At 39.3% G+C, this 15,436-nt stretch overlaps 1 protein-coding gene across 1 annotated transcript in view; it reads right to left on the bottom strand.

Annotated features, from left to right (window-relative positions):
• Window positions 1-15,436, bottom strand: part of GPC3 (glypican 3) — a 443,947-nt gene that overhangs the window by 101,953 nt on the left and 326,558 nt on the right. The window contains exon 6 of the mRNA XM_070464223.1: window positions 10,390-10,510. Within this exon, the coding sequence (XP_070320324.1) occupies window positions 10,390-10,510 (121 nt within the window). The remainder of the gene's footprint in view (window positions 1-10,389; window positions 10,511-15,436) is intronic.

Here is a 15,436-nt window from a genome sequence, read left to right as displayed (position 1 = left end):
GCTCCATGGAAAACTGTCTTCCACTAAACTGGTCCCTGGTGGCAAAGAGATTGGAGACCAATGATTTACTGTGCTACGACATGTATTATCTCTAACACTTCTACTAAACCTTCAAGATATATTGCAGTATAGCTATTTCACAGATTAGGGGACTTGAGGTACAATGAGGTTAAATAATTCGGCCACAAGCTAGGCAATCACAGAGTGACACATCTGGGACTTAAACATAGATCTACGTTTGGTTCTAAAGCCTTTGTACTTTCCCCCAAACTAGATTATATAGTGTTGAGGCTCTCCAATTTCTCATTATGCCTCTAAGTCACATACCAATAAGACTTTACAACGGAAGCAGGTAGTATTGGTTTATTAAAAACTCATGTGGAATAGTGAAGCTTAAAATCCTCAAAGAGTTCTTCTGAACCTTTAAACAGGATCGACAGTATTTCTCTAGTTACTTACTTGCATGCTCTCCCTCCTCTACTCCAACACATATGTATATATTTACCTGCCTCCATTACCCCCAACCCCCAATAATGGCCACAATATCAAAAGAGTGGCTAAATCATGTTTGCGCATCTTCATGTAATACTTCCCATTTTTCCCTGAAAAATTTCACCTTGCTAGTTTTTCTGCCATTCTATCCTACTGAGATATTTTGAGATCCTCATTGTGTTATCTATGCATCGGCTAACCCCATCTAGCTTCATGTCATCACTAAATATTAAAAGTATGTCTTCTCTGTCTGTAGTAAGTCATTGGTAAAAACTTTAGGCAGTAAAGGTCAAAGCAAACAGCTAAAAGCCTCTCTCCAGGCTAACACTGACACATTAACAAAACACTCTTCAGGAATGATGCTGAATTAGCTACACATTCACCAAACCATATGATTACTTAGCCAACATTTTGTGTCACTTGTTTAAAAACGATCATAGGAGTTTCTGTCAAACATTTTGCTGAAATCTAGGTATACCATATCAACATCACATGTGCACATAAGTAAGGGGAAGTGGTATGATTTGTTCTGAGTGAGCCCAAAGTGGCTCCTAGTAACTATCACCATGGTGTCTGGAAGCTCACAGCCTCCAAGATTCTAGTCTAGAATTCGGGGAAGATGTGATACCAGGTTCCCTAATGTGTGGTTTCCACAATCCAACTGACCCTCCTTATTCAAGGTGAGGGTAAAGCTTTGTGCCTGTTTCCAGTCTTTCGGCTCTTCTTCTGCTTCTTGTGATGACTCAAAATTTGCTAATAGTGATACCATGAGAATAACCAGAAAACTCTTCAGTGCCATGGAATATAAACTGGTCTGAAATTGGGCGTCATTATCTAGGACATATCACAATGGGAATTCTCTTAGCTCTTTTGGTCTTGTCAACTGCTTACCCATAGTGCAGAATAGTTACTACCTTGAAAAGTGATGAACTAGCAAGATATGGACTATGAAGTAAATAACACAGATCAACTAAACAAATAAGACCATCTTTAACTATATTAGGAAATTATCCAAGAAAATGAAGTACATATGAATAATAACACAATTTTTACTTTGAACATTAATTACAACTCTGCTGGAAATATTCCACTCAATAATTGCTATGCAAAATTACCGTGGTTGCTATCTAAGGAAAACATATAGTTAGGCACACAGAACTGACCCCATTATTATTATTTTACATTCACTAAATACTAACACTGAGCCTACACAGAATATGGAACTATCCCTGGCCATATGTCAAATGAGTTTACAGTTGAAGGTTAGGTCTCAGTGTGTGTGTGCTAAGTCACTTCAGTAGTGTCCAACTCTGCGACCTATGGACTGCAGCCCACCAGGCTCCTCTGTCCATGGGATTCTCCAGGCAAGAATACTGGAGTGGGTTGCCATGCCCTCCTCCAGGGGATCTTCCCGACCCAGGGATTGAACCCATGTCTCTTAAGTCTCCTGCATTGGCAGGCTGGTTCTTTACCACTAGTGCCACCTGGGAAGCCCTAGGTCTCAATAACCATGGGTATAAAGGAGTAAGGCCAAACTTTTGGTTGAGCCAATTAACACAGGGCTGCCATCCTGGGGCAAAAGTATCTGCTCTCTATTCAGAAGTTAGTTTTATTCCCATTGAATTTTGTCAAAATCCTAATGACATGGGCAAGGAAAACTTTGTTTTGGTCTTCAGCTTCAAAGAAGATACTTTTGGCTCACCAATATAAGAATAATGGGCCTTCCAATGGGAACATCATTTCCAATAGGAATAACGTCTCCACCAACCCATTCATACTTTCCATGTTGTCTCCATTTTAATTAACAGTTCATTTTAGGAGTGGCAGATGGAGATTGGAAGGCATTCTGTGACTGCCTTGTGTATTGTAGATACTTAGTACATTCATTGAGTGAATGCTCATATGAAGAAATGGCTCCATATGGGATTAAACCTTTAATATTAGCTTCAAGGGCACTCTGAGACTTTTTATATAAAGTTTTAGCAGTTGAAGCCCTTTGTTTAAGTGAAATCTTATTTAGAAGACCCATATGTAAAGCAGATTTTAGACACACTCTGGTTAAAATAGGAATGGGGGACGCAGAATAACCGCCACAGCACATCTCCCACATCTCTACTCCCCGTGGAACAGAATCTGAACACACTGCCTTAACAACTGGCACATAAGCCCACTGACTAATATGATGCTAATTCTGCCATTCTGGAAGGAGGGAGAAGCACTGGATAAATCATTATAGGGTACCCAGGAAGGTGGAGGAGTTGAGACACGAGCATGAGAGTGAAAGGATGACTAATGACTAATCCTGAATGTGGACAGGAGCCCAAGTCAGAATGTGTGAGTGGGCATAAAACCACGAGCAAAAGGTCCTGCTGACTCTGCCCGGTTTGGGTCCAGTGAGCCCAGCAGAGAGGCCCCTGCCCTGGCCCCTACCCACGTGCAACCATTGCTCACTGGGTTTAATGAGGCAGGAGGCACTGAAGTGTACTTGTTATGACCAAACACTAGTTAATAGATATGACAAGAGATAAATAATTAGCAAGTTCCTGTCTCTTGTTATGCCCATTTTTGTTCCAAAGATGAACTGCTTCAGTAGGGGCTTCTGCTGTGGTTGGGAGTTCTGTGTAAGAAAATGTGCTTGCGTGTTTACAAGCATGTTTTGCATTACACAAGGGCCTTTGGAAGCAGAGCAAAGGCACTGCAAACTATCAATCTGTTTGTTTCCTAAGCCCAGCTTTGTCATTTACTAGCAGTGTGACTTTGGACAAGTCATTTGTCTCTCTAGGTTTTCATTTGTTCGTCTATAAAATCAAAGGGCTGGACCCTTATGACCAAAACATCCCTGCAAACTATAACAGTGTACTTACATAACCCTCTTCTTTAGCACAAAAACTGGTTAATATTGAATGTGAAAAGTACCTCAAATTAAATCAAAGTTCAGAAATAAATTTAGGGCAACAAAGATTAACTTCTTTGAATGAACTGATCTATAAAATACTGTATATGAGGGTCTATTCTGTATATGCCACTATGTTAGGTGTTATAGAAAACAGAGTTGTATGCATGATCTCAGACTTAAGGAACTGACAATCCAGAGGCAGGATACATATATATTCATAAATATATCAGTATAAAAGTTGTCTCTGAATTTCCAAATAGTATTTGAACATACATACACCAATATACTGCTTATAATACAGGTTTACGGGGGTAGAGAGCAATCATTTGTAAGCATTTATTTTTGCTGTGTTGTATTTGGCCAGCAGGTAGATGTAAATAAGAGACTCTATGGATTTCATAGATATTTCGGAAATATATTTCTAACTTTGTAAACCCAATAGCCTTTATAGTTCGATAGAATTTCCTTTTCATATGCAGAACTTGTCTTTCCATAGCTAACACTTTCAATACTTCGTACTAAAAAAAACCTTACAAGAGTATAATACTGCAATGAAAAAAGATCATGTATTTCCTTTCACTGCTAAGTCACAATCACCACAAGACTGCTATCAACAACATTTTGGCTTACCACTCTTGACTTATCATCTGTTTTTGAATAATTTAACTTAATGTGCAAAGATTAAAATACATGACCCAATTTAAGTACCTTTAATCCTGTATCTTCTAAAAAAAGCAAATAGTTCATTTTCAAGAAATTTAATATGAAATACTTGGGAATTCATCTTGGTGCAGTGTTATTAAACTGTACATAATAATTAAGATATTAAAAACACATGCTCCCCAAAGCCACCAGACACTGTAATTATTTTTCAAGCTATTAAGCAAAATGACAGAAGATTTTTTAATGATAAATGTGTTTTGGAATGCATCAGCTAATTCCCTTTTACTTCATGAAATCATGTTTAGCTCCACAAAGTCTAGGTCCGGTATTTGAAGACCAACTCACATTATTCTTTTATAACTCAGAAGTCATTCATTGGCTGTTGTTAACATGCCATTGTAGATACTCTGTCTTTCACACACACACACACACACACACACACACACACACACATTCTGACTCCATATGGAAATGGCAATTATTAGAGTTCTGCTACACTATATGTATGTGAAGAAGTGTGAGAAACACTGTGACATAATTTCATTTGGAAAGGCCTTTTATTTAAATTTGACTCTCAAAAGGTTTCTCCTTTGGTTTAGAAATTTTAGATCAGTGTTAGCTTTTCTAGCAACCATTGGAATAGGCCAGCATTTTATGACTCTCACTGGTTTTATTGTGAGAAGACTATGAAAAAAGTTACTCAAAGAATTTTTGATCATGCTTGAGATTCATTTAAAGATTTTTAAAACTTACTTCCATGTCCTGGCTATTATAAACAGTGCTGCGATGAACATTGGGGTGCACGTGTCTCTTTCAGATCTGGTTTCCTTGGTGTGTATGCCCAGAAGTAGGATTGCTGGGTCATATGGCAGTTCTATTTCCAGCTTTTTAAGAAATCTCCACACTGTTTTCCATAGTGGCTGTACTAATTTGCATTCCCACCAACATGCTAAGGTATGCCTTGGGTACTTTTCTGACATGTAACAACTTTATTAATTAATTTATTAAAGCGGCAACTTTCTATTTCAAAGTTAGTGTCTTTTCACGATACCAAAATAATCTGTTAGGCATCTTAAAAATACTTTTCAGGTATTTATGAAGGGGGATGTAAGTGGAGACATTCCACTGTCTGCTCTACATTTAAAATTTTCTTTGGCCATTTAAAATCATTTTATGAGTTAGAGATAGCTAATAGAAAGTTTGTCTGCTGTCTATGTCACAAAGTGCCTTAGTTTCCACACCATACACAACTGTGGCCAGTTTTCTAAGATTCTTCCCAGTGGACGCTTGGTAAACAGCATGCTTATTTTTTTCTTTGCTGCCTATTTTAGAGCTTCAGACCATAGACATTACTACATTAGGGACTTGGAAATCATTAGACAAATTAAGGAGTTTCTGCTATTTGTACTTCTTTCTGCACATCATTTATATATGGATCATGCTAACCATAGCAAGGCATGCTGTGTCTTCAAAGACATAGAAGGAAAGAGCACAGAGACTGAAATCAGTCCCCCTTGATTCTAGGTCTAGTTTGACCACTTACTATATGGAGGTCCCTTAGACATCCAGTGCCCATAGGTTCTTCATCTAGTAAATCTAGGTAATAATGTCTGCTTCTCTGAGTCATTGTGAAGATCAATTTAGGTAATGTTCATGAAAGAGCTTTACATATTGAATTGTGCTGTGCAAATTGATGGTAGAATTATTATCATTCATATGGAGTCACATGGCTAACAAGATCTGAAGACAGATCACCTATATGGTTCTGGAGGAGGGTGATAAATGCAAAAGTGTTTTTGTAGTTTAATGTTTTCATGGCCTCATGAGAACAAGGCAGGAGAACAGAAGAATTGGGTAGGGGGAAGGGCAAGTTTAAGTTCCATCTGCCCAGGCTGGAAGACTGGTGGGAAGGGAGGAATCTCTGAAAAGATGAGAGGTTACAAAGTAGAAAGGGGTGACTTGGGAACAGAGTGTTTAAAAAAGAGTGGCAGGGCAGAGAATAAAGTCACAAGACTTGTTCACAAGAGGGTGCTGGGTTAAAGCCTGACCTTGAGCCACAAATCACTTAATCACACGGCTGGAAGGAATCTTAAGAGGCCACCTCGTCCACACCCCCACCATTCAGCAGGACATTTCAACCATCCCAAACAGATGAGAGTATCCAACTTTGAATGAAAAGCTCTGACACCAAATGAGCAGGTATTGACTGCTCTGGCTTCAACTGTTTCCAACAGGCAGGAAAACAATTTCTGGAATTTCATTTGAACCCGAACTGAAACTGAGGGAAAATAATAAACAGCTAGGTTTTTCTTGGAAACAATAGCTTCTGTAGTAGTTTAAGGTCTCTAACTACACAGCGACTCTTAGAGAGAAACTGTTACCAACAAACTGAGTCAGAGGACACATAGGCCACAGTGGCCTGTGGGTAAGAGTGTATCATGATCATTCTTGGTATTTGTGGGGTCTTCTCTCCATGCAGGAGGCTTGAGCAGGATATTAAGAAAAACACAATTTTTTTTAAAGCAACATGGCCCAGCAAAGTCCAGGACTGACATTGAGGACTTAAGAGTTCAATTCCTCTCCTAACACAAGACAATAAATCCTCACACACAAATTAGAAACTGAGAAGGAAATAAAAGGGTCCTCATTTCCAATCGTGGGAATGTTACACAAGAACTCTGGTTTGGAAGGAGGAGGGGAGGACATTCCACACCTGCAGGCCTTCCCAGGAAAGGGGCCCCGGGCCTGACCCTGAACACGTCCCCTCCAGGTTACATCGTGGTACTGTCAATATGGAAATAATGTTACATTATTCCCTCAGTGAATATATTATTTCAAATCCTATCAACAGCAACCATAACTTGAAAGGAGGCAGCTGAGAATTTCCATGGAAGAAAGTGAAGAGGTCTCTGGGGACGTGCTCATAAATGGCCTAGCCACAGTCCACCTGGATGGACATACATGGGCATGCATGCATAGACAGAAGAGGCTCTGTACTTACAGTTGCCTGTGTTGGGACATCCGACTGTAGTTTAATAGTTGCAGCACCAAGCGAGGAGCTTAGGAAAATAACATTATACTCCTGGATTCTCCACTCACTTACATGTGAACTGAGGCAAGTTAACTTGATTCTACCTCCTCATCACTAAAACTTTAGGTCAACGGAGCCAGGCATTCAGTGAATCCAGATGTTTGGCAGTGAGTAGGAAACAACATCTGGATGATTGGTCGAATTTTCAACTGAACTTACTGGATGTTTTGGCAGCATGCCCACACAGCCCTTAATGGCTTTCTGCCTCAGTTTCCCTAGCTATAAAAAAGGGACAAACATTATCACTTACCTCCCAGGAGGCAGTGACGATGAAATAATACCCAAGGGTAACAATGAGTTCCTGAAAAGAATGATTCTTTGACAGTACTATATCTCATACAATTCCAGGCTGGATATTTTTTTTCCAATATGAGCAGTTAGACTTTCAGGACATAAAAGCACTTTGAAATATGGTTCAATGTTATACAAATACAACACATTATCATCATCATCCCATTCTTCATTATGACTTCCCTAAAGTGTCTCACTTTCAGATTGAACCATGGCCAAAATATGAATTTTACTGAAGGTCTGAAAGAAGATATGTTTTGGCCATGTAAAGCAATACAGATGAGACAAGAAAAAACCAGCGTGGGTGTTTGGAGCCCAACCAATTTTAACAGCTCAACTTAAACAGGTAAAACTGGTCTATCAATGAGAATTAATTGGTTGCTCAATGGTATTTATAAGGGAACCAAAAATGTCCACACACATGTCCATGGCAAAGGTAGGAGAAAGTAATTATAATGGTGACTTTTCCGACACTGACAATATACACCTCCCTACCTATGAAGAGGCTTCACCTTTTGTGGCTGAAAGTTAGAATGATGAGAAAGAAGGAAACAACATGGGAGAGAAAGATGTATCAAAGGGATCTCTTTGATCCACCCAAAATTTGGGTGGCAGAATTAGACTGGGAAAAAGCATTGGAATACTGCTCTCTTTCAGACTCACTCAAGTCCTGACTACAGAGGAAATCCTGACTATAACAATCACCTTAACTGTGTCATGAACATGCAATTACATATTTGTGTGTGTATATGTGTGTATATATATGCATATATGTAAAATGCATAATTATACATAAATTTTATATAATGGGATATGAATAGCCATAGATACATAGATATAATTTCTTGTACTCATAATAAACTTGTAAGGGACTATTTTGCTAACTCTAAATACTACAGATGAGAAAACTAAAGCTCAGAGAGGTTGAATGACTTGCCCAAAGTTATATATCTATTAAGACTCACAGTTGAATTGGGATCCATATGGATTCAAAGTCCATGTTCTATTCACTATATGACATGGTCTCCCAGAGCATTAATATCAAACACCCAAAGTCTTTACTGAGGGGCTTGCTATAAATAGTCACTTTTAGTGACCGCCAGATCATATGCTCTGATGCAGCTTTCTCTTTTTACAGGGTGGGGCTCCATCCACAGGTCTTTCTCTGATATTTCTTACGAAACCCTTCTCACAGTAGCCCAGCCCACCTCAGGCCTAAGCAAACCAGCCCCAAACTGATGAGCAACAGAACTGTCTAGCTCGTCTTCATTACTGGCTGCCTTTTCTTTGTATTTAAACATGCTTGTGTTTCTCCTCCAAGGAAGGTATGAAAATAGGCCAGACTCCTTTTGAATCCTCAAACTCCCTGGCACCTGGCTGAGCACATAGGAGGTATTCTTTCACGTCTGGTGACCAAAGATATCTGTTGACACTATTCTTCATTTAAAATGAGGGGCACAGAGATGGACCCTGAGTTTCTGGCCTCACCAGTGCTTGGATCTAACCTGTCGAGTAGAGTCACCCAGACACATTTGGTTTGAGATAATTTAGAAATAATTCAAAGAAACACTGCCATTGCCCCCAGGTAAAGCACATCATCAGCAATGGGAGATTTACGCTGTGCTCTGAATTCTTCAGAGATGTGTTTTGAAACATCCTGTATGTAACCAGGCTTTATAGAACTTAGTAAGGTTGTGAGTTCACCAAAAAGAAGGATCTGTTATGCAAATACTGCCACTATTCTGTGCTCAGAAGCAGTAACAACTATTTATGAAGTGCTCATAGAGAGCAGAGCACTTTATTAGGCTCTGGAGGAATCTCACTCAAAAGTGTAATAAATACTTTCATAATGCCACTCGCCATGAAATACGTCACTATTAGGAAGCCCTTCCAAACATTTTTCCTAAAAACCATAAAGATTTCACTGCTAAACTTCACAGGAAAAGACAAAATCATGCCGATGTCATCCTACAGAAACTTCTGTCCTTGCAGAAGGAGTTGAATTTCATTAAGTCCTTCCTCAGCTACGAATAGAAGTCGGTGGTGCCAGGTCCCTCCCACCCATGGACCATAGGGTAGGAACACTGCCACTCTGGTATCTGGTGGCATTTTTTATGGCATTTTTTAAACTGTGGCCACAAAGCAATCACAAGCAGATGGTACAACTAACTTCTATTTGTGTCTCAGTTACTAAACTCCTGAGAAGAAAAACTGTGTACAAGTCAGGGGAATCTGTGGATGCTCTGCGCACGGATGGCAGTGATTCAGAAGTTGGCATGAGCACAGTGAAGCTGGTCCTCTCGTATCTTGCTGGTGGCAGTGAAAGCTGTCACATCCCCATTGGACAGCAGTTTGGAAACATGCAGTAAAATGCTCATATCCTTTAACCCCATAACTCCAGTATGTTAAGAAATTGATCTAAGATCAGGAGATAGCACTATGCAGGAGGTCACTTTATTTAATGGTAAAAATGTGAAGCAATTTGAATGCATAGCAAAAGCAAATGAATTATAATTAACACTCAAAGGAATCTTTCGGGGCCACAAAAAAATGATTAGTATGCAGATTTGTGGCAACATGAAAAAGTGTTTCCAATACAGTGTTAATTTTAAGATGCAGAAATAACTAATATACTTCCAATTATGTAAAAAGTCTATGTGTGATTTTCTGATCAAATATTAAAAAAGAATACATAAAAATGAAAACAGGATGGACTAGTGGGGTTGAGACAAACACTTTTCTTGCTGTTTTCCAAGCTTTCTCTTATGTTGCAATATTTTCTTTATAACTTAAAAGTGGGGTGAAAAACAAAGGTCAGAAGTCCTTTTTAGCAGAGAGACTCTGAAGAACATGAACATGGCTGCCTTTCCCAAAGCCCAAGAATACAGTTTGAACACTCAACATCACCCGTCGCTCAATTTTTTGCCATTTCTGTTTTTGCTGGATACACACATACCTGGTTAATGTGCTTCAGTTTGTCAATAATCTGACTGACCACTGGCTCAGGACCCTTCATTTTCAGCTCATGGAGGTTGAACTGATTTTTCATTCCATTCCTCGCTGCCTTTTGGCTGTATCTGGAAATATGAAGGTAAAGAAAAGGTTTGTCACAAGAGAGTTCCAAGCAAAGTGCAAGTTGACTGTATTTGGCACATGGTCGAGCTGACTACAAGCTGCCTTTAGCCTTCCAGGACTGCGTGGTACCAAGATAGACTACTCCAGATACAGTCTACTTGTATAGGAGAACATTCATTCAAAAGTCAACAAGTATGAATTCACCATTTCTTTTTTCCCTCGGTGTTGGGGATACAGCAATGAACAAGACAGAGACAAGGTCTCTGCCCTTATTTTGCCCTCCGTCTAGTGCAGAGTTCAGAAGAGCACTAAGGCAGGTGGCTAGGTCTTGGCCAGGGAAGCACACGTCAGGGTCATTAATTCTGAGTGTGCTTTCTATTCATCTGAAGGATAAGCACACATCAGGGTCATTCATTCTGAGTGTGCTTTCTATTCATCTGAAGGATAAAGACTCTTGCATGTTCTTCACTTCCTCCTTCTCCACTTCCTCCTCCCATCATTTCCTGCAGGTCTGGGCAGCCCGGCTCCTCCTGACAAGGCTTTCCCAACCCATTTGCAGCATAAATTATGCCTGCCAGCTTCCATCTCTGTTCTCCACAGGGAGGCAGACCAGCAGCTCAAGGGAAGGTTTTAACGTGGTCCCCCAGGATAAGACATAGGTTTTTGCTTCAAGATTGAAGTTTCAAGCTATCTATGGACATCCTCACCAGCATGAGAATGGGGGATATTTACAATCCTGGGCAATGCTGTCTTTCAGTGTGGGGCTTTGTCAACTTCGACTGGAACAATAATTCACTACTGAGGTGGTTTCTTTGCTGGCTTCATGGTTCCAGATCTCTGTACATTTACTCATCTTTCAAAACAAGGCAAACACAAAACAAAAACAAGAAACAGATTTCATTTTCTCCTTTATCTTTTCTCATGTAGAAAGACCAGAACACTGTTATCAAAGGGGGAAAAGGTTTTGATCTCTCTCTCTCTCTCTTTTTTTTTTGCTTTTTACTCATCCTGATAATGGAATATTTTCTTAAAGAAATGGAAAAATTTGCAAGGCTTTTGCCCCTACTTTACACACTTTAAAAAAAATTACAATAGGGCAGTTGAATTAAGGGCAAATTCATATTTTTTACTCATGTTTTTAATTACAAAAATAACAGTGCTCATTGAAGACAATTAAAATATACAGACATAAAGCATACAGCACAAGTTCTTGCATCATCTTATCCTTCCAACAGAGAATCATCTTTAAGTTTGATATATATTCTTCTAGAGGTTTCCACATGTATATGCGTGCATGCGTGCGTGCTCAGCCAATCAGTCGTGTCCAATTCTTTGCGACCCTATGGACTGTAGCCTGCCAGGCTCCTCTGTCCATGTTATTCTCCAGGCAAGAATACTGGAGTGAGTTGCCACGCCCTCCTCCAGGGAATCTTACCAACATGGGGATCAAACTCACATCTGCCTTCATCTCCTGCATTGCAGGCAGATTCTTTACCCACTGAGCCACATGGGAAGCCCTTCACAGGCATATACTAACATGCAAGTCTAACCAAAACTGGAATTGTACTAGTTATGCTGATTTGCAGCTTATCACTTAACATGTATCTTGAATACATTTCTGTGTCAGAATATAAATAGCTGCTTTGTTTTTATTCCTCTGTATGGCTAGATCATAAATTATTTATCCAATCTCTTACCGATAAACAAGTGAGGTATTTCTAATATTTTGCTAATATAAACAATGCTGCAAAGAACATCCTTGTATGGTGATCTTTGTACATTTCATGAATATCTATTAAGGATAAGTTCCTAGAATTTAATCAATTTGTACTTCTAATCCCAAATTATGACATGCAAAGAATAATTAACACCACTATATTTTTGCACAGCATTTTACAAAGCAGTTTTGTATCACTCAGCTCATTTGAGCTTCTCAGTCACACTGTGAAGAGATAGGGTAGACCTCATTATCTCTTTATTACTGAAAATTTCACAACTTCAGAAGATACTGATCTAGTAGATGCTTCCTTATAGTATAATACTTCTGCCAATATTAAGGATATGCTTTGATGCTACCATGCATGATAGCACAGGAGGTCAGGAAATCTAGGTCTGACTTTTATAATTAAAAGTCATCTTCTGAGAAGGAAAATATCTTGTGGGAACGTTGAAGAGAACATTTGAATGCATTTCTTCTAAAATGGTAGCCAGGTTGGATGCATGAGACAAGTGCTCGGGGCTGGTGCACTGGGAAGACCCAGAGGGATGGGATGGGGAGGGAGGTGGGAGGGGGGATCGGAATGGGGAACACATGTAAATCCATGGCTGATTCATGTCAATGTATGGCAAAAACCACTACAATATTGTAAAATAATTAGCCTCCAACTAATAAAAATAAATGGAAAAAAAATGGTAGCCTAACATATTTAGCTTACCTAACATTAAAAGTTAGTGAATACACAGTGTGTGTGCGTCTGAAGTACTTCAGTTGCACCCGACTCTTTGTGACCCCATAGACTGTAGCCCGCCAGGCTCCTCTGTTCAAGGGATTCTCCAGGCAAGAATACTGGAGTGGGTTGCCATGTCCTTCTCCAGTGAATATACAGATCACCCACCACATACCAATTGCCTTTGGGGGCTGTGTTAAAGAAATGTAATGCATTTCTTTAAGGGAAATTCTTTGTTTATATATCTGGTGAGAATCAGCTCCCCACTAGCCTCATTTTGTGTGCTTGTATATAATGCTGTCTGTTTAAATATCATCTCCCTCTTGATGACCACCAACTCCATCTTCTTTTTCTTTATATCTGCTGATACTTGAAGCAGAGACCTGATTCACAGGTAAAGAGATAAGCAGTTCTAAAATGAACTTTAGGAACGTGTCCCTAGAGACATGTCCCTGGACTTGTTCCTATCAAAGCCTGCCCACTCCTACAAAACAAATGTCCTTCTAAAGTTTATTATCCTCAGTGGAACAGTGTAAAGACATCTGCCAACTTAGTGACTTTGCCCTGTACTCCTCCTTCCAAATCATTTATAAATATTAAGTCAAATTAGTCCCATAGCTGATCCCTTGTGGCCCTATTGTCTATTTTCTACCATTCAGAAAAATGCCCTTTCAGCTCTATTTTTTTGTTTCTTACCTCCAAGTCTTGGATAAGGAGCCAGGAGTAAACACTGCTCCCCAATCCCATGGTGACTCAATTTTTTAAAAACAGCCTTGAGTTTAAAAGCTTGCCAAACTTTTTGAAAGTTGAAATAGCATCCACTATTTTGCTCTATCCATGTGCTATTTAAATCCTCAAAAGACTTAGTAAATTAAGCATGGTTTCTGGTTACAGAAGTGTTGGGAAGAGCTGGCTTATGGCTTAGACCTAAAACTTTATTTTATTTACTCCACAAAGCAGTAACCAAAAGTACTGGTTCGATTGATGTCTACATCTGCTAAAATTTAGTGGCCCTATTTTTAAATTTAGTGGCACTATTTTAAAACTATTCAAGAACTCTGCTCTTCCCCTATCCATTTAGGCATGTGAATACCTCTCCCCCATCCCCAATATTATGTTCTGTTTCTCACACCTCTACCCTTTTCTCCTTAGCCAGACAAAATGTAGAAGAGAATCTTAAAATTCTTGAGTGTTAAAATGGAATACTATGCAGACATCAAAAGAACAAAATTAGAACAAAGCTGAAGATGGCCCCAAATGCTTGAAATCTGGTGATGCTATCATCATTGCTAGGGTTCCTGGCAAGCGCACGTGTGTTGAGAGCTTCTCTGATTATCCTCCCCTGGGCCGTTTTGCTGTGCACAACATGAGACAGACAGTTGCTGTGGGTGTCATCAAGGCAGTGGACAAGAAGGCAGCTGGAGCTGGCAAGGTCACCAAGTCTGCCCAGAAAGCTCAGAAGGCTAAATGAATATTATCCCCAACACCTGCCACCCCAGTCTTAATCAGTGGTGGAAGAACGGTCTCAGAACTGTTTGTCTCAATTGGCCATTTAAGTTTAATAGTAAAAGACTACTTAATGGTAATTGGGCATGATAAACCTTCAGAAGGAAAGGAGAATATTTTGTGGACCATTCATTTTGTGTGTGCCTGTTCTAAGTCGTTGGTCTTTAAAATCAGTACTTTTTAATGGAAATAACTTGATTAAAAATATGTCATAGACTCTGTGGGAGAAGGCAAGGGTGGGATGTTTCGAGAGAACAGCATCGAAATATGTATATTATCTAGGGTGAAACAGATCACCAGCCCAGGTTGGATGCATGAGACAAGTGCTCGGGCCTGGTGCACTGGGAAGACCCAGAAGGATCGAGTGGAGAGGAAGGTGGGAGGGGGGACCGGGATGGGGAATACATGTAAATCCATGGCTAATTCATTTCAATGTATGACAAAAACCACTGCAATGTTGTAAAGTAATTATCCTCCAATTAAAATAAATTAATTAATTTTAAAAATATGTCATAGAATTTGAGACACTTAAAAAATTTAATGAGAAAAAAAAAATAATGGTAAAAGCAGTTACTTCCAGTAAGTAAGATATTGGGGGAAATTTTACTTTTTTTATGTCCTTCTATATCTTTTACACTTTAAATCTTTAAAATAATTTTTAATGAGTGAAAATTTATATAGTAGTTATTTTTAAGGCAAAAGAAAACAACATGAAACAACAATAACAACAACAAAAAACAAACCAAAGGAAAATAAAAAGTGGGCCTAAGTCCTAGGCCTCACTCAGAGCCTCTGGGAAATTCTTCTTGTTAATTAGAGTTATGTCAGCCATGACTAGAGCCCCGGCTTAAAGGTGATCCCTTATGAGAACACACGTTTGGGCCAATACACACAATGTCACCCTGGAATTCCTTCACACCTCAGATGGTTATCATCAGGTCACAAACTGTACTGTGTTAGCTTATATGTTTTCTA

Source organism: Odocoileus virginianus, unplaced genomic scaffold, assembly GCF_023699985.2.
Source record: "Odocoileus virginianus isolate 20LAN1187 ecotype Illinois unplaced genomic scaffold, Ovbor_1.2 Unplaced_Contig_21, whole genome shotgun sequence".
In the NCBI taxonomy this organism is placed as follows: Eukaryota; Metazoa; Chordata; class Mammalia; order Artiodactyla; family Cervidae; genus Odocoileus; species Odocoileus virginianus.
This window is presented reverse-complemented; position numbering and strand designations above follow the sequence as displayed.